The sequence below is a fragment of the Filicampus tigris genome, chromosome 2, assembly GCF_054856515.1.
Source record: "Filicampus tigris isolate MCC_2025a chromosome 2, RoL_Ftig_1.0, whole genome shotgun sequence".
Lineage (NCBI taxonomy): Eukaryota > Metazoa > Chordata > Actinopteri > Syngnathiformes > Syngnathidae > Filicampus > Filicampus tigris.
The window spans coordinates 5111718-5126259 of record NC_141218.1 but is presented as its reverse complement, the minus strand read 5'-3'; the positions used below and the strand labels follow the sequence as shown (position 1 = coordinate 5126259).

Here is a 14542-nt window from a genome sequence, read left to right as displayed (position 1 = left end):
TATACTTGGTATAGAAAACGACTCTGGTAAAGTAGAAGTACTGATTCAGCCAAAAGGTTGTTTTTTTTTTTTAATTAAGGTACTCATGTTTCACAAAGGTAAAATGCATTTTTACTGTAAATTACAACTACAGAACATTTAGATTAGACACTTTTAGAATGGCAGAAGCTGGAGATTTTTAGGCTGACACAACACATTCACCATGAATCATTCCTCGAGCCAAAAACAAACAATTCTCTTGCCATCATCATAAATACCATGCCTATTTTGACAAAGTAAGCAGTAGAAAGCCCAGATATCTATCTTAAAATGTAGGGAGTAGAAGCAAAATATTGTGAGAAAAATAAAAAGTCAACTGTATAAAAATGTGGATGTGCTAACCATTAATTTACAGCGCAGTTTTGCAAACATTCACAACATAAGATTGACTTTTAATCGCTGCCACTGTCGCTGTCATCCACTTCTTCGTCTTCATCCTCCTTTTTCTGCGGCTCCTCAACAAGTCCCGAAAAAAAATTGCTCTCTCCGAAAGCTTTCTTGGAAAGCGATTTCATGCGGCCGTCCTTCTTCTTTCTCTTGCGGTACTCATTGACAGTGGTCGTGGCTAATGATGAAATGTCCCAGAACTTGATGAGCTGGTCGTGGGCACAACTGAGCAGGAAGTGAGAGTCCCAGCTTTTGGCAAGCTCCTCAACGGGTTCACCGACGTGCTGCCCGATGCAGCCTATGATGCGGTTGGGGAGGATGTTGATAGCTCTGATGAGAGAAAGCAACAGAATGTTACACACATGCTGAGTAGCAAGAGAGATTCAGTTAACCCCCGCTATATGGCGGTTTATTGTTCCTGACCCCGCTAATAATTCATATTTTTTAGCGATAGAAAGAATTCTCAAACGCAGTCATTCATAATACCGTGCAATAAATGAAAGTGTGAAGTTGTGATACCGGTAGTTTAAGTGAACGCTGTCCAGCTTCAATAAAATAGCAGTGCTAGCAATACTGTACTAAGCTGGCGTTAGCACTGCAAACAAGTCAACGTGAGCTAGCTACAGCTGCTGCACTGGTAGTACGACACTGAATGTAATGGTTTAAAGTTTATTTGGGGTGAAATGTACAATCAATTAAAAATCAAACGTTTAAGTAGCAGCTGTTCAAAGGTTTACAATGATCAAAACATCTACAATATGCTAATTTCCATTAGGCCGTTAACAACTTTTTTGTATTAACATTTAGCTAGCTGACTTTCATTAGATGACCGTCTATGGTTTGGTTGAACATTTATTTGTTTAAATAAGCAATGTTCAATTCAATTTTGTTTTATGGATCCATTTTACATGAAACTGGAAACTGGGATTGACAAATAAACAGCTTGTCGCATTCGCAGTTTGCCTCTTGATCTAAAATGCAAGCAAGAGAACGAGAACAGGCGCTAAGAGATATTTTAAAAAGTGTGTTTAAATAAATTTAAGACTGTTTTAATATGTTTAAATGTGTTTAAAGCATGTATTATTTCTTTTATATGGTCACTCTATAGTGCAGATTTGTACTTATACCAGTGGGTGTGAAACAGACCCCCCCCCCTCAAGGGTAAACAGGCATTTACTTTTATTTATCGAACAGTTCCAACTGACCGGATATAACCATCAATGGAAGCTGCGCATATTATGCTGTCGTTGACCGGGGCGATGCAGTCCACCGACTCGGCTTGTAGGGCGAAGCGATCGCTGGTGGCGCCGAAGCCATTCCAGTTGAAGATGTAGATGGTGCCTTCGCTAGAGCCGCAGATCACTTTCTTGCCTCGCTTCATCAGCGTCACCGAGGTCAAATCGCTGCTCTGGTACTCCGACAGTAACTCGAAGCGCCGCCTCTTGATGTTGAAGACGCCCATGGTGCCGTCGCCACTTAAAGTGGGGCACAGCAGAGGAGGTTAGCGCTGGTCTGCAAACGAGCGAGAGAGCGGTCGTGTCGGACCTCACCTGGCTGTAAGTAGGATCTTTTTGGCTTCGTCCACGGCTATGTCACTGATGTAGTCATCATGGTGCTTCAAATCCATGATGGCTGAACCTTTCCTCATGTCCCACACCTTTGGACAAGAAGTCGGCACTTTATTTGTACAGTCAACCCCAACTGTATCGCACGTTTCAGAGGTATACATGATATATATACATAAAAAAACTCAACACTAACACTCAAGACTGCTCTGGGTCTTGTCTCAGTCTTGCACTTGCTGGACTCTAGATTTTCCATCCGTCAAGACCATGTGCTATTCTTCAATATCATTCATGCGATGAATACGAGAAGCACTTGGTAAAACAACAAATGTTCCCTTGTGACTGTAACCTTTGTGGTAAACACAAAGTAAGCTAATGTTAACTCTAAGTAACATCAGGAAAACCATTTTTGTTTTGAGGAATATTTCTAGAAAGAGGATTTATTTAACTGACGTGTATGTTTGGCTCTAGCTTATGTCAAATCAACTAAACAGGCTCTTCTTCAAATTTATATTTTTAAATACATTTATTTTTTGCAAGCAATGAGTTGGGGGGGGGAATACGATTCGAGATTTGTGCATGTAGTGCTTTGACACAGTGCACTACATGCACAAATGTTCATGTTTTTAGCTGTCGGCTGTAGTAAAAGAAAATTAAAGGGACAATGCTCTTTAACTGTTCAAACATGTCATTTTTTAATGGCTTGTCATGCTCTCGGTTAGTTCTTGAGCACAACGCCAGTTACTACTTGGTGTAAAATGTTTGAGATCCACTGCTGACCTTCAGTGTCCCTCCGTCGTCTCCAGTCGCAAGGATGTTGGCGTCCACTAGCAGCAGACTATTGATGGGAGCGCCGTGCGCGCCACGGATCCTGGTGACCAGCCGTCCTCTCTCCACGTCCAGTATATGGACAGCCTTGTCCCTGGAGACGCTGTAGAGCTTCTCGCCGTCCTCGGAGAAGCGCACCTGGCGGCAGGACTTGAGGTGGTGGCCGGAGGACCACAGCTCGCGGTTCTCTCCCTCCGTGCACGAGTAAGAGAAGGCGTACACGTCCCCGTCCACGTCCCCGCACACCAGCACGTCTCGACTCGGGTGGACGGCCACCGTGTTGGCAACCGCCTCAAGCCGAATGTCCTGCGGGGTGTCCAGGATCCTCGGCTCGGCCGAGTCGTCTCGGTCGTCATCCGAAGTCAAACCTCCCGGTTCGAATTCGGAACTTGCGGGGTCGGCATTTGCGTCCGTTTGTGATGTTGAAGGTATTCCGGCGTGCTCTGAGGAGGCCGCCATGATGTTTTCATTTGCTTGGTTTCTTCTTCTACTGAGTGGTCTAATGGCAGTTGCCAATAAAATAAAAGATAAAATAAAGAGTTTATGTACGTTACTGCCACCTACTGGTATGAAGTGTGAATCTTATTGCAGGGCAACTCCCACTGCACAAGACACAGAAACATCAGACTATGGAGGACTGAACCAAAATGAAACAAATAAATACACCATGAAATGTTTGATTAAAAAATGATTAACCAATAAAATTTTCCATTCATTAATTAAATATAGAATTAAATCAATCAAATAAATGCACCAATAAATAATTAAATAAATGTGTCATTAATTAATCAAATGTTTCATTTATTAATGAAATATGGAATTAAATAAATGTATTATTAAATGTGTCATTAATGAATTTGATTACCAACGATTATATGTAAGTCAGTCCTCCATACGAAACTGCCAAAATAAAAAATAAATAAATAAAAGTGTAAATAAAAAATATAATTAAAAAAAATATATATATAAATATATATATATATATATACATATATATATATATATATATATATATATATATATATATATAATTTTTTAAAATTATTTAAAAAAATAATATATACAGTTAAATATAAATGTATTTATGATTTATTGATTTATTTCAATTATATATTTTTTTGTATTTGGTTTTATTTTCACTTTGATTTATTTTTGATTTTGGCTGTTTTGGTCCTCCACAGAATTGTGCCAATAGCCAACGTTAGTTACTACTTGGCCCAAAATAAATTATACAAGTTGTATATTTTGCTGGAATATTTTTAATGTCATGTCCTATGAAAAATAAAATATCTCATAAAAAAGTGTACAGTTAATGAGCTTGACGCTGATGAGTGTATTTTCTCGGGACTTTTAATACTTATGTTGCGTTCGTCAGTCACTTTAATGTTGAAATACTCCGGAAGTGGCTTTTGTGTGACGTGAGTGGAACTTGACGCGAGTGTGTTCGGGTTCGCTGCGGCTCATCGCAACATCGCGGCTTTGTTCGCCGGGATTGTTCCATGCAGGTTTGTACCTTCTCCCTTTTCCAGTCCAACGCAGGAAACGGGGCATATTCTCGAGAAACCTACGCCTCAAAGAAAAACGTTTCGGGAGTATGCACTTGTTCTGAGTCCCTGAGGCGAGGATGGAGGCAGCGTAATAATGAAATGGCGGCCAAGTCCGGTTCGATGACGTCCGTCCTGTCATCAGCTGGTTCTGTTGTGCGTGTCAGTGAAGCCGAGTGGTGCATTGCGGCCAGGTGCGGAATGACGTAGCAGACGGTCAAAAGTGACGCTTCCAGACAACCCCTGTATGATGTTTTGAAGGAGTCATTTTCGGCATCCATCCATCAATGTGTAGCACTTGTCCTCATTAGCAGGTGAGCTGGAGCTCATCCCAGCTGACTTTGGGCGAGACACGCTAAACTGGTCGCCAGCCAAACATCAGGGCACATAGACAAACATTTCTATTCACACCTAAGGTCACTTTAGAGTCGTCAATGAACCTAACGTCATCTTTTGTGGAATGGAGCAGGAAGTCTCGCTGTTTTCCTCAAGATCGCCGTTGCGATTTTAGACGATTTTACGTAGACAATTATTGTTTTTGTCAAGGTCCCCTTGCCATGTGTTTATGACTAACACAAGCAATAAATTAATATGTATTACAATATCCTTACGCTGAAATAAAGGCAAATGAAACTCGAATATGAAAGACTTTATGTATTTCGATTACGATTGTTAACTTACTAAATACTTTGACTTGCAGTCTTTTAAGCTTTCATTACGAAAACTTCACAAAATTCAACCAAACGAGTGTGGCGTGAACATGAATAAGCAAGTCACAAATCGGAATACAACAATAATCTGTGGCTTTAGCACTTCAACTTTTCATTAAACAATGATATGTAAACATATGAAATGCACTTCTGAAGCACTGAATTTATCTAGAGTAGACACTTTATCACTAAATCTGTAAAATATACATAATTACATAAAAAATAAAGCCTACTGACTGACAAAATGAAGCAGAGGTTGTTGTTTTTTTTTAAATTGCAGCCTTTGCGATTAGAAAATTATGTTGTACTACACTGCGATGTTGATTTGAATTCCATTCAGCCCTAAACTGGACAATGGGTAATTTTTTGTAGCTAGTAATGTAGAATAGGTTAAAAAAAAAAAAAAACAGCTGATTATTCATCCCACAAATAATGGCGAATATGTGGGGGAACACATATATTCTGTAAAAACCTATTTAAAAAAAACAATATTCCGTGTATCAAGATGCATATTGAATAACAGCCCTTTACATATTTGATACATGGACTTGGGGTTCGATACGATTCAAGGACGGTTTATTTGAAAGTGGAACGATTTGGCACGACTGGTATCGCACCCCGCGTATGGAGATGCGTATGGAATCTCACCCCTACCCTTGAAGCAGCCTGACATTTATTTCCGATTGATTTTATTTGCATTTTTTTTTTTTTTTTGCAAGTGTTGATGCGAGCTGGCCATGTCCACCATGGTGTACCCCCGAGAAGAAGCCCTGGAGCGTCTGAGCCAGGACGAGATCGTGGTCAACACCAAGGCCGTCATGCAGGGCTTGGAGACGCTGCGCGGCGAGCACGCCCAGCTCCTCAACTCGCTTCTGGACTGCGCCCAGCCGCCGGCCGTGCAGGAAAAGTCCGGCGTGCTGCGCAAGAGCATGGAGGCCATCGAGCTGGGCTTGGGGGAAGCTCAGGTAACGTGAGACGCCGTTTTGTTTCCCTCCGCACGTCCGCCATGAAGCTGAGCACCCGCCTGGCGTTGCAGGTGATCATCGCTCTGTCGAGCCACCTGAGCGCGGTGGAGTCTGAGAAGCAGAAGCTGCGCGCTCAGGTGCGGCGCCTGTGTCAGGAGAACCAGTGGCTGCGCGACGAGCTGGCGGCCACGCAGCACAAGCTGCAGCGCAGCGAGCAGAGCGTGGCGCAGCTGGAGGAGGAGAAGAAGCACCTGGAGTTTATGAACCAGATCAAGAAGCTGGATGACGACGACGCCGTCGCCGCCGCCGCCGCCGCCACCTCGCCCGCTGACGACAAGAACCAAAGCTCGGGCGGGGAGACGTCCAAGGACAGTCTGGATGACTTGTTCCCCAACGACGACGACCACGGGGCAGGTTGTGGCCGCTGGTTTTTGTGTCATTATCCACCCTGACCTGAACCTTAAAAGCGCCAGCTAAGCTTATGTTCGGAATCACTCCCTAACCACACGTTCTCTTAACTTTTCACAGCAAGTAATACCACCTCAAAACATTCGTACCGTTGGTCTGGTCTTGTGTTGAGTATTACTTTATGACAGGGATGGACCGATTATCGGCCGGGCCGATCATCAGCACCGATATTTGGCTTTTTGACGAATACCGGCATCAGCCTTTTTTCTTTAAACTCTGCTGACCGATAATAAATCAATTTAAAACTGTATATAAATCAAAACAAAGATATGTGAAAGTTTAGCATTTCTGACATTTTGAAATTTTCATTTACTGTAGAAAACTACATGGAGCTATTGTTTAAAGTTTTCATTTATCCTTTTTAAGACATGCTGACAACCCCGGGTGCTCCCTGAACATTTTGTTAGAATTTTATAAGAGAGATTTCTCGAAATAATAATTAAAAAAAATAAAAATAAAAAAATCTAAATAAAATCAACATTATACAAACCTGAAATATTGTTCAATAAACATGTTTAAAGACGTCGCAACAAAGTTAAGAGTAAATTTTTCTTTAGATTTTGATGCCAATATTTCCCTTTTTACTGAAAATGAATATCGGCTCCAAATATCGGTTATCGGTCTCCTTGACTACTAATAATCAGTATCGGCCCTGAAAAAAGCATATCGGTCTATCTCTAGATCAAGGAACTTTGTTGAAGTCGATTGAGGAGCCTCATACAGACAAAAGTAGTGCATTTAACTCATTCACTGTCAGACATTTTCAGAACCTCTTTTACCCTAGCATTTGAAAAAAATTCAAAAAAATATAAAAAAAGTTCCTGGGATTGAATGGCTGGACTGTGAAAAGACAAGTAAATTCGCCTGCTTATTATCAGCTGAAGGGCATCTCTAGAATCAAATGTCTCCAAAAAACACATACAAAAGCTCATTTGTGTGTTCCCCTTAATGAGAAATCAACCCCAAAATTTTCTTTACAATAATATGTTGTATCCGCCACCATTAGTCTAAACACGGCGTTTTGATTGCAATTGTGTTTGTGGAATGAGTTACGAAGCAAAATCCACCTGTTTTTACCCATCTCACAGGGCGGCCATTTTGTCACTTCTGTTGACTGAAAATGACATCACAGTTGCGCACGACCAATCACGGCTCACCTGTTTTCTGAAGCTGAGCTGTGATTGGCTGTTACCTGAGCCCTGAGCAACTGTGATGTCATTTTCAGTCGACAGCACGTGACAAAATGTCCGCCCCCTGAGATGGATGAAAACAGGTGGATTTTGCTGCTTAATTCGTATTTCACAAACACAATCTTAATTAGAATATCAAGTTTAGACTAGTTGGATTGCATAGAACATATTACAAGAAAGGTTTGGGGTTGACTTCAGCTTTAAGTAGTTTGGACTATTTTTAAAAAGGGTTTTGTTGGTCTGGAAAAAAACAAAAATCCTCTGACAGCTGCAACTTGTGCAGAATTCAGATTTTGCATTTTTACTGGGGATAGGAAACTGGACCACATCAGAAATGAATTACTGTCAGCCTACCAAACTCTGAACGGTTCTGAACCAAAATATATCCAAGACCTTGTAGTCCCCCATTAGACCAAAGTCTTCAGGTGCATGTTTGCTGAGCATTTCCAGAACCATAAACCCAACGAAGTGAAGCAGCATACCCTATTCTAACCTTCCTCAGCAGTATAACAAATAAACTTGGAGATCAAAGATGAGCCCAAGCAGTTGATAAAGTGAAATAAAGCCTAAAAACTTGATGGTTCCCTGCCGCACGCTCATAAAGTCAAAATCTCCTTGCCTAATGGTCCGGTTTCCCCGCAGCTCAGCCGAGCGGCGACGTGGCGGCGCAACAGGGCGGTTACGAAATCCCGGCCCGCCTGCGGACGCTCCACAACCTGGTGATCCAGTACGCCTCGCAGGGCCGCTACGAGGTGGCCGTGCCGCTGTGCAAGCAGGCCTTGGAGGACCTGGAGAAGACGTCGGGACACGATCACCCCGACGTGGCCACCATGCTCAATATCCTGGCTCTCGTCTACAGGTGCCCCAATAGAGAGGAGAGGGGGGAAAAAATGAGTTCATTTTGGAATGAGACCTCCCTAACACACTATGTAGGGACTTTGATTATAGCACCTGTGACTTAAGGCCACGTCCTGTGTTTTCAGGGACCAGAACAAGTACAAAGAAGCGGCGCACCTCCTTAATGACGCCTTGGCCATCAGAGAGAAGACGCTGGGCAAGGACCACCCGGCGGTGGCGGCCACCCTCAACAACCTGGCTGTCCTCTACGGCAAGAGGGGCAAGTACAAGGAGGCCGAGCCTCTGTGCAAGCGCGCCCTGGAGATCCGCGAGAAGGTAGGGACCGCCTGTCTCGCGTCGCGTGGACTTTGTTGGGAATTGCTCCCTAGCCACTACAGAACACCCTTAAAACTGTTGATTTTTTTTGTTGTTTTTTTTAAACCATAAAGGGATATTTTTAACGCAGCAGTTTTGAGGATGTAGTTCCCGACTTAAAGTGGAAATCAACCCAAACCCATTTTCAAGAACATGTTCCAAGCAGGCCCACTAGTTGAAACGCAGCATTCTGATTAATATTGCGATATTAATTTATATTAAATATGAGTTAAGCAGCAAAATGCACTCGTTTTTAGCCATTTCAGGGGGCAGCCATTTTGTCACTTCTGTCGACTGAAAATTTCAGAAAACAGGTCAGCCGTGATTGGTTGTTACCTGAGCCCTGAGCAGTTGTGTTCTCATTTTCAGTCGACAGAAGTGACAAAATGGCCGCCCCGGAGATGGCTAAAAACGAGGGCAATTTTGCTGCTTAATTTTGTGTTTGTAGGATATGAATTAAGCAACAAAATGCACTTGTTTTTAGCCATTTCAGGGGGCAGCCATTTTGTCACTTCTGTTGACTGAAAACTTCAGAAAACAGGTCAGCCGTGATTGGTTGTTACCTGAGCCCTGAGCAGTTGTGATGTCATTTTCAGTCGACAGAAGTGACAAAATGGCCGCCACCAGAGATGGCTAAAAACGGGTGGATTTTGTTGCTAAATTCATATTCTACAAACACAAAATTAAGCAGAAAATTGCCCTCGTTTTAGCCGTCTCTGGGGGCGGCCATTTTGTCACTTCTGTCGACTGAAAATGACATCACAACTGCTCACAACGACCAATCACGGCTCAGATTCAGAAAACAGGTCAGCCGCGATTGGTCTTTACCTCAGCCCTGAGCAGTTGTGATGTCATTTTCAGTCGACAGAAGTGACAAAATGGCCGCCCCCAGAGATGGCTAAAAACTAGTGGATTAACTCTTATTCCACAAACGCAATATTTATCAGAATGCCTTCTTTCAACTAGTGGGCTTGCATAGAACAAATTCTTGAAAAAAAATATGTATGCGAGTCTTTGTGAGGACTCACGCATTCATTGCAGTCCATGCGGCTGCAGGTGCTGGGCAAGTACCACCCGGACGTGGCCAAGCAGCTCAACAACCTGGCCCTGCTGTGCCAGAACCAGGCCAAGTACACCGAGGTGGAGTACTACTACCGCCGCGCCTTGGAGATCTACCAGTCCAAGCTGGGTGCCGATGACCCCAACGTGGCCAAGACCAAAAACAACCTGGTGGGGTTGCGCCCTTCTGCTTTTCTTCTTCTTCTTTTCGTCCCGGTTTGGAGTGAGGCCGCTGCGTGTGTCGCCCGCAGGCCACGTGCTACCTCAAGCAGGGCAAGTTCAAGGACGCCGAGACGCTCTACAAGGACATCCTGACCCGAGCGCACGAGCGCGACTTTGGCTCCGTTAATAGTAAGTCGCCTTCTCAAACACTTTGGGACCGAGAGACAACAAAAACTCTCATACACCCCAAAACCTCTCCAACTCCCACCTCTCAAATGCCAAAAACTCACGCACTAAAAAAAAACCTCAACCCAAACATATTCTTTTCAAGAATATGTTCCCAGTTGGCCCACTAGTTGAAACACGGCATTCTTGATTAATTTTGCCTTTGTGGAATAAGTGTTAATCCACTCGTTTTTTAGCCATCTCTGGGGGCAGCCATTTTGTCTTCTGTTGACTGAAAATGACATCACAACTGCTCACAACGACCAATCATGGCTCAAATTCAGAAAACAGGTCAGCCGTGATTGGTCATTGTGAGCAGTTGTGATGTCATTTTCAGTCGACGGAAGACAAAATGGCCGCCCCCAGAGATGGCTAAAACAAGTGCATTTTGTTGCTTAATTTATATTCCACAAACGCAAAATTAATCAGAATGCCGTGTTTCAACTAGTGGGCCTGCTGGGAACATATTCTTGAAAAAAATAGGTTTGGATTGACTTCCGCTTTAAGGCATACCAAAAAACTTAACTTGTGCAACCAAAACCTCAAATGCACAATAAAATAAATCACCTCCCATACACCTCACACACAACAGAAACCCTCTCATTTGAAATACAAAAAAAGATGTTCCCACTCACCCAAAATATTCTCATACACACTAGGAAAAACTGTTGAGGTTTTTGGGTGTCAAGAATATTTGGTGGGTTGGTTTTCGGTTGATGTGAGTTTTCTTGTTTTGTCTTTGTGAAGTTTTTCGGTTCGTGTGAGTGCTTTATCAGAAGACTTTGGAGAGACGCAATTCGACTGTACAAGCATGTAAAAAAGGTTGTGTGCGTGTGTGCGTGTGTTTGTGTGTGTCTGGCAGATGACAACAAGCCCATTTGGATGCACGCCGAGGAGCGAGAAGAGAGCAAGGTGGGCTGACACTTCACAATGAGGCGGCGAGTTGAAAAAAGATGAGTCATGTTTGGTTTTGCTGGCCAGGGCAAGCGGAAGGAGGCGGGGCCATACACGGAGTACGGCAGCTGGTACAAGGCGTGCAAGGTGGACAGGTGAGTGGCTGATGTACCAAAAAAAAAAAATGTACCAAAAAAAAATATATATTGTTTTTGTTCATTACATGTTTATGAAAAAATACTCAGCCGTTTAATCGATTATCTGAATTTTTGTCTGCCAACAATTGGCATCGGCCTAAAAAAAATCTGCATTGGTCGAGCCCTAATATTTACTTGTCATGTGAATGCCGACCAATTCGGGATGTACATATTTAATTTTTGATATTTTGTCAATGTTTTCTTGTAGAGTGCACAACCACATTTGAAAAGTGCTCTCGGGAAAAAAAAAAAAAATGTTTTTCTTGTCACAGCCCCACAGTCAACACCACCCTCAAGAGTCTGGGCGCCCTCTACCGCCGACAGGGTAAACTTGAGGCAGCCGAAACGCTGGAGGAGTGCGCCAGCAAATCCCGCAAGCAGGTAAGTAGCAATGATACGCCTCCCGGCAAAGCGCTTCGAGTTGATTTGACCGCATGGGCGCATGCGTGTCCTCAGGGCTTCGACGCCATCAACCAAAGCAAGGTGGTGGAGCTCCTCAAGGACGGAGGAGAGCGCCGTCACGGCAGGGAGGGCGGGAGCAGCTGCGGCGCGCCCCGAGGGGAGAGCGAGGCAGACGACTCTGCCGAGTGGAACGGGGTCAGTCCCTCACGCTTCAGGCCGAACAATTGCGCGCGCGAACTCAAAGACTCCACTGAATGAAAAATCATTCACGCGCACTACCGACTTGCTCTACACGCTGGAGCATTATGATTCGACCTTACGTCGTAATACAACATGTTCTCCTCCTTTAGCACTACTCAAACGGGCTCTCACACATACTGACGCCGAAACAATGTCACATAAACACTAGTGGAACGCTCGCACCAAAATTCTTCTCGTTCACAAAAAAACAATACATAACTAAAACGGAAATGGTTGGAAAAAAAATTGAAACTAAAATCACAGTTTACGTTTATGAAACTAACTAAAACTGTAATTATGGTGAAAAAAGCCTTTTTTTTAATGGATTCTTTTGAAATGGGTTGATTTCAGTATTGCTGTACGTCCGACGTCCGGACAGAACAAGGAAGGTCAAATAGTCATTTGAAAATTGCAGTTTACTTTATTACGCAACACTTTGTGAATTTTGTTTTTTTTATCTTGCACTCCACAAATATTCCATATATTAACCAAATACTAAAACTTAATTTAAAAAACAAATAAATAAAACTAACAGAGACTACCAAACCTGCTCTAAAAGCTAATCAAAACTAATTCAATTTAAAAAAACAACACTAACGATCATTAAAAATCCCAAACTATTCTAAGCCTGGCTTACACAGACCACCCAAAAAAAAATTTTTTCCACCGTACTATTGCTCTTACACACAACCAAAACAATGTCAAATAGAGTACTACTGAAACGCTCACGTACACACTATTAAAAAATGATTTGCTCATATGGATTCTTTCACTGTGCTGAAACACGCTCTCACACACAGTTATTTGCGCACACATGCTATCAAACACCACAATTCTCGCACAATGTACTGAAACGCTCTCTCGCGCTACCGAAACAATTCAAACGCACATAGCCAAAAGGTGGATGTGGCCTTCCCGTAGGACGGCAGCGGCTCCCTTCGGCGCAGCGGCTCCTTCGGGAAGATCCGCGATGCCCTGAGGAGGAGCAGCGAGATGCTGGTCAAGAAGCTCCAAGGCAGCGGCCCGCAAGAGCCGCGCAACCCAGGGTGGGCCAGCTAGCACAAACGCAGCTAGCATAGCAAGCTAGCAGACCACAGCCATTACGAGGACCAGCATTGGGCTTGATGCTGTTTTTTTTTTGTTGTTGTTTTTTTTCTATTCCCCAGAATGAAGAGAGCCAGCTCCCTCAACTTCCTTAACAAGAGCGCCGAGGAGACGGCGCAGGTGAGCACGCCAGCTCCATGAAGGACCATTAGGGACACGCAACAAATCCGGAAAAAAAAAATGACATTACAATAATGACAAAAAATGATTCATACACAACAGTAACACTCACACACACACTACTGAAATGCTCTCACGCAACTGGAATGCGTAGACATTTAATTGCTCTCACATACAGCACTGAAAATCTCATACACAAGTGAAAAAGAGTTTTCGGTCACACACTACTGAAACGAAGATTTTTCTCATCTTTTTAGGATGCCAATTCGGGTCTGTCGGACTGTCGGGGACTCAGCGCCAGCAACGTGGACCTCACTAGACGCAACTCCCTGATTGGCTAGATGCAGCCAGGAGGCGGAGCTCAGGTCGCACACATAAAGCTCGCTTTTTTGTTGTCGTTTTTTTTTGTTTCGTCAACACGTCAGACGCCGCGTCACTGTTGTACATTCCCACTCAGCATGTGAACATAAACGCCTCATGACGCAAACTGTAGCATGAACATCAGCGACGAGGCCCGCGTGTTGCCACGGCGATGCGTCGTCATTCACCACGTCGCTATGATTAGTCGCTCGCTTCCCGTCGTGACGCGTGACGGCACCTGCTCTACAGTGATTGGTTGTTTAGAATGTGGGCGTGGCTTCGGGACAGGGACAGCTAGTGCTTGTTGGTGTCCAGTTGTAGCACCTTAATGAATGTCGCACAATTGAATCCAATCAGATTAGTACTTCTAGCCATTTACCAGAAACATTGTTGACCAAAATGTTTCCACGAATCAATAAACGTGCTTGAAGATGCTTCAATAAATGAATAAACATGTACCCGGACAGTGCAGTTGTTTGTTTGCAAGCCGACGCTAGCGAAAGCACGCACGAGGCTTGATTTTGTGCTCAAGAGTCAGGTTGTATTTTTTAAATCAACAGATGGGCCAGGTCACTAGCGGAAGAGGTGAAAAAAGTTTTTAAGAACGTTAAAGTTAACAGAAGTCTCTCAAAAATAAAATTGATGAAGTAATTTAACAAATAAATGGGTATTTAAAATTAGACTGTAACTTGACTTTTCATTAGATTTTTTAAGCAGATTACAGAACATTTAAGGTAAAATGTTTTTTTTTTTTTATAAAATTGTATTACATTCATATTTGATTGTAATTTGAGTAATATTCATACTGAAACATTGTTAAATGTATACGGTAATTACATGTCTTTACGATAATTTAGATAAATGAATAAAT

General features: G+C 43.1%; 2 protein-coding genes across 2 annotated transcripts; one reads left to right on the top strand and one right to left on the bottom strand.

Moving 5' to 3' along the window:
- Window positions 1–61: 61 nt before the first annotated feature.
- Window positions 62–3321, bottom strand: wdr55 (WD repeat domain 55). The gene is made up of 4 exons (XM_086021218.1): window positions 2772–3321; window positions 1977–2083; window positions 1632–1901; window positions 62–756 (listed from the first exon to the last, which is right to left on the bottom strand). The coding sequence occupies exons 1-4, from the start codon at window positions 3276–3278 to the stop codon at window positions 432–434; spliced, it is 1209 nt and encodes a 402-aa protein (XP_085877344.1). The 5' UTR covers window positions 3279–3321; the 3' UTR covers window positions 62–431.
- Window positions 3322–4217: 896 nt separating this feature from the next.
- On the top strand, window positions 4218–14129 carry klc2 (kinesin light chain 2). Its single transcript, XM_086024655.1, has 14 exons — window positions 4218–4324; window positions 5793–6038; window positions 6110–6452; window positions 8339–8555; window positions 8680–8869; window positions 9965–10138; window positions 10219–10318; window positions 11217–11266; window positions 11336–11403; window positions 11718–11826; window positions 11902–12042; window positions 13009–13133; window positions 13254–13311; window positions 13569–14129. The coding sequence occupies exons 2-14, from the start codon at window positions 5811–5813 to the stop codon at window positions 13650–13652; spliced, it is 1887 nt and encodes a 628-aa protein (XP_085880781.1). The 5' UTR covers window positions 4218–4324; window positions 5793–5810; the 3' UTR covers window positions 13653–14129.
- The last annotated feature ends 413 nt before the right edge of the window (window positions 14130–14542 follow it).

Excerpts from the sequence above, each read along its gene's own strand:
- wdr55 (XM_086021218.1), bottom strand. The coding sequence starts at position 3,278 with ATGGCGGCCTCCTCAGAGCACGCCGGAATACCTTCAACATCACAAACG. Across the intron at positions 2,084-2,771 it reads ACGACGGAGGGACACTGAAG|GTGTGGGACATGAGGAAAGG; the intron begins GTCAGCAGTGGA and ends TCTTGTCCAAAG. Across the intron at positions 1,902-1,976 it reads AAGATCCTACTTACAGCCAG|TGGCGACGGCACCATGGGCG; the intron begins GTGAGGTCCGAC and ends CCCCACTTTAAG.
- klc2 (XM_086024655.1), top strand. The coding sequence starts at position 5,811 with ATGTCCACCATGGTGTACCCCCGAGAAGAAGCCCTGGAGCGTCTGAGC. Across the intron at positions 10,319-11,216 it reads CGACTTTGGCTCCGTTAATA|ATGACAACAAGCCCATTTGG; the intron begins GTAAGTCGCCTT and ends TGTGTCTGGCAG. Across the intron at positions 11,404-11,717 it reads AAGGCGTGCAAGGTGGACAG|CCCCACAGTCAACACCACCC; the intron begins GTGAGTGGCTGA and ends TTCTTGTCACAG.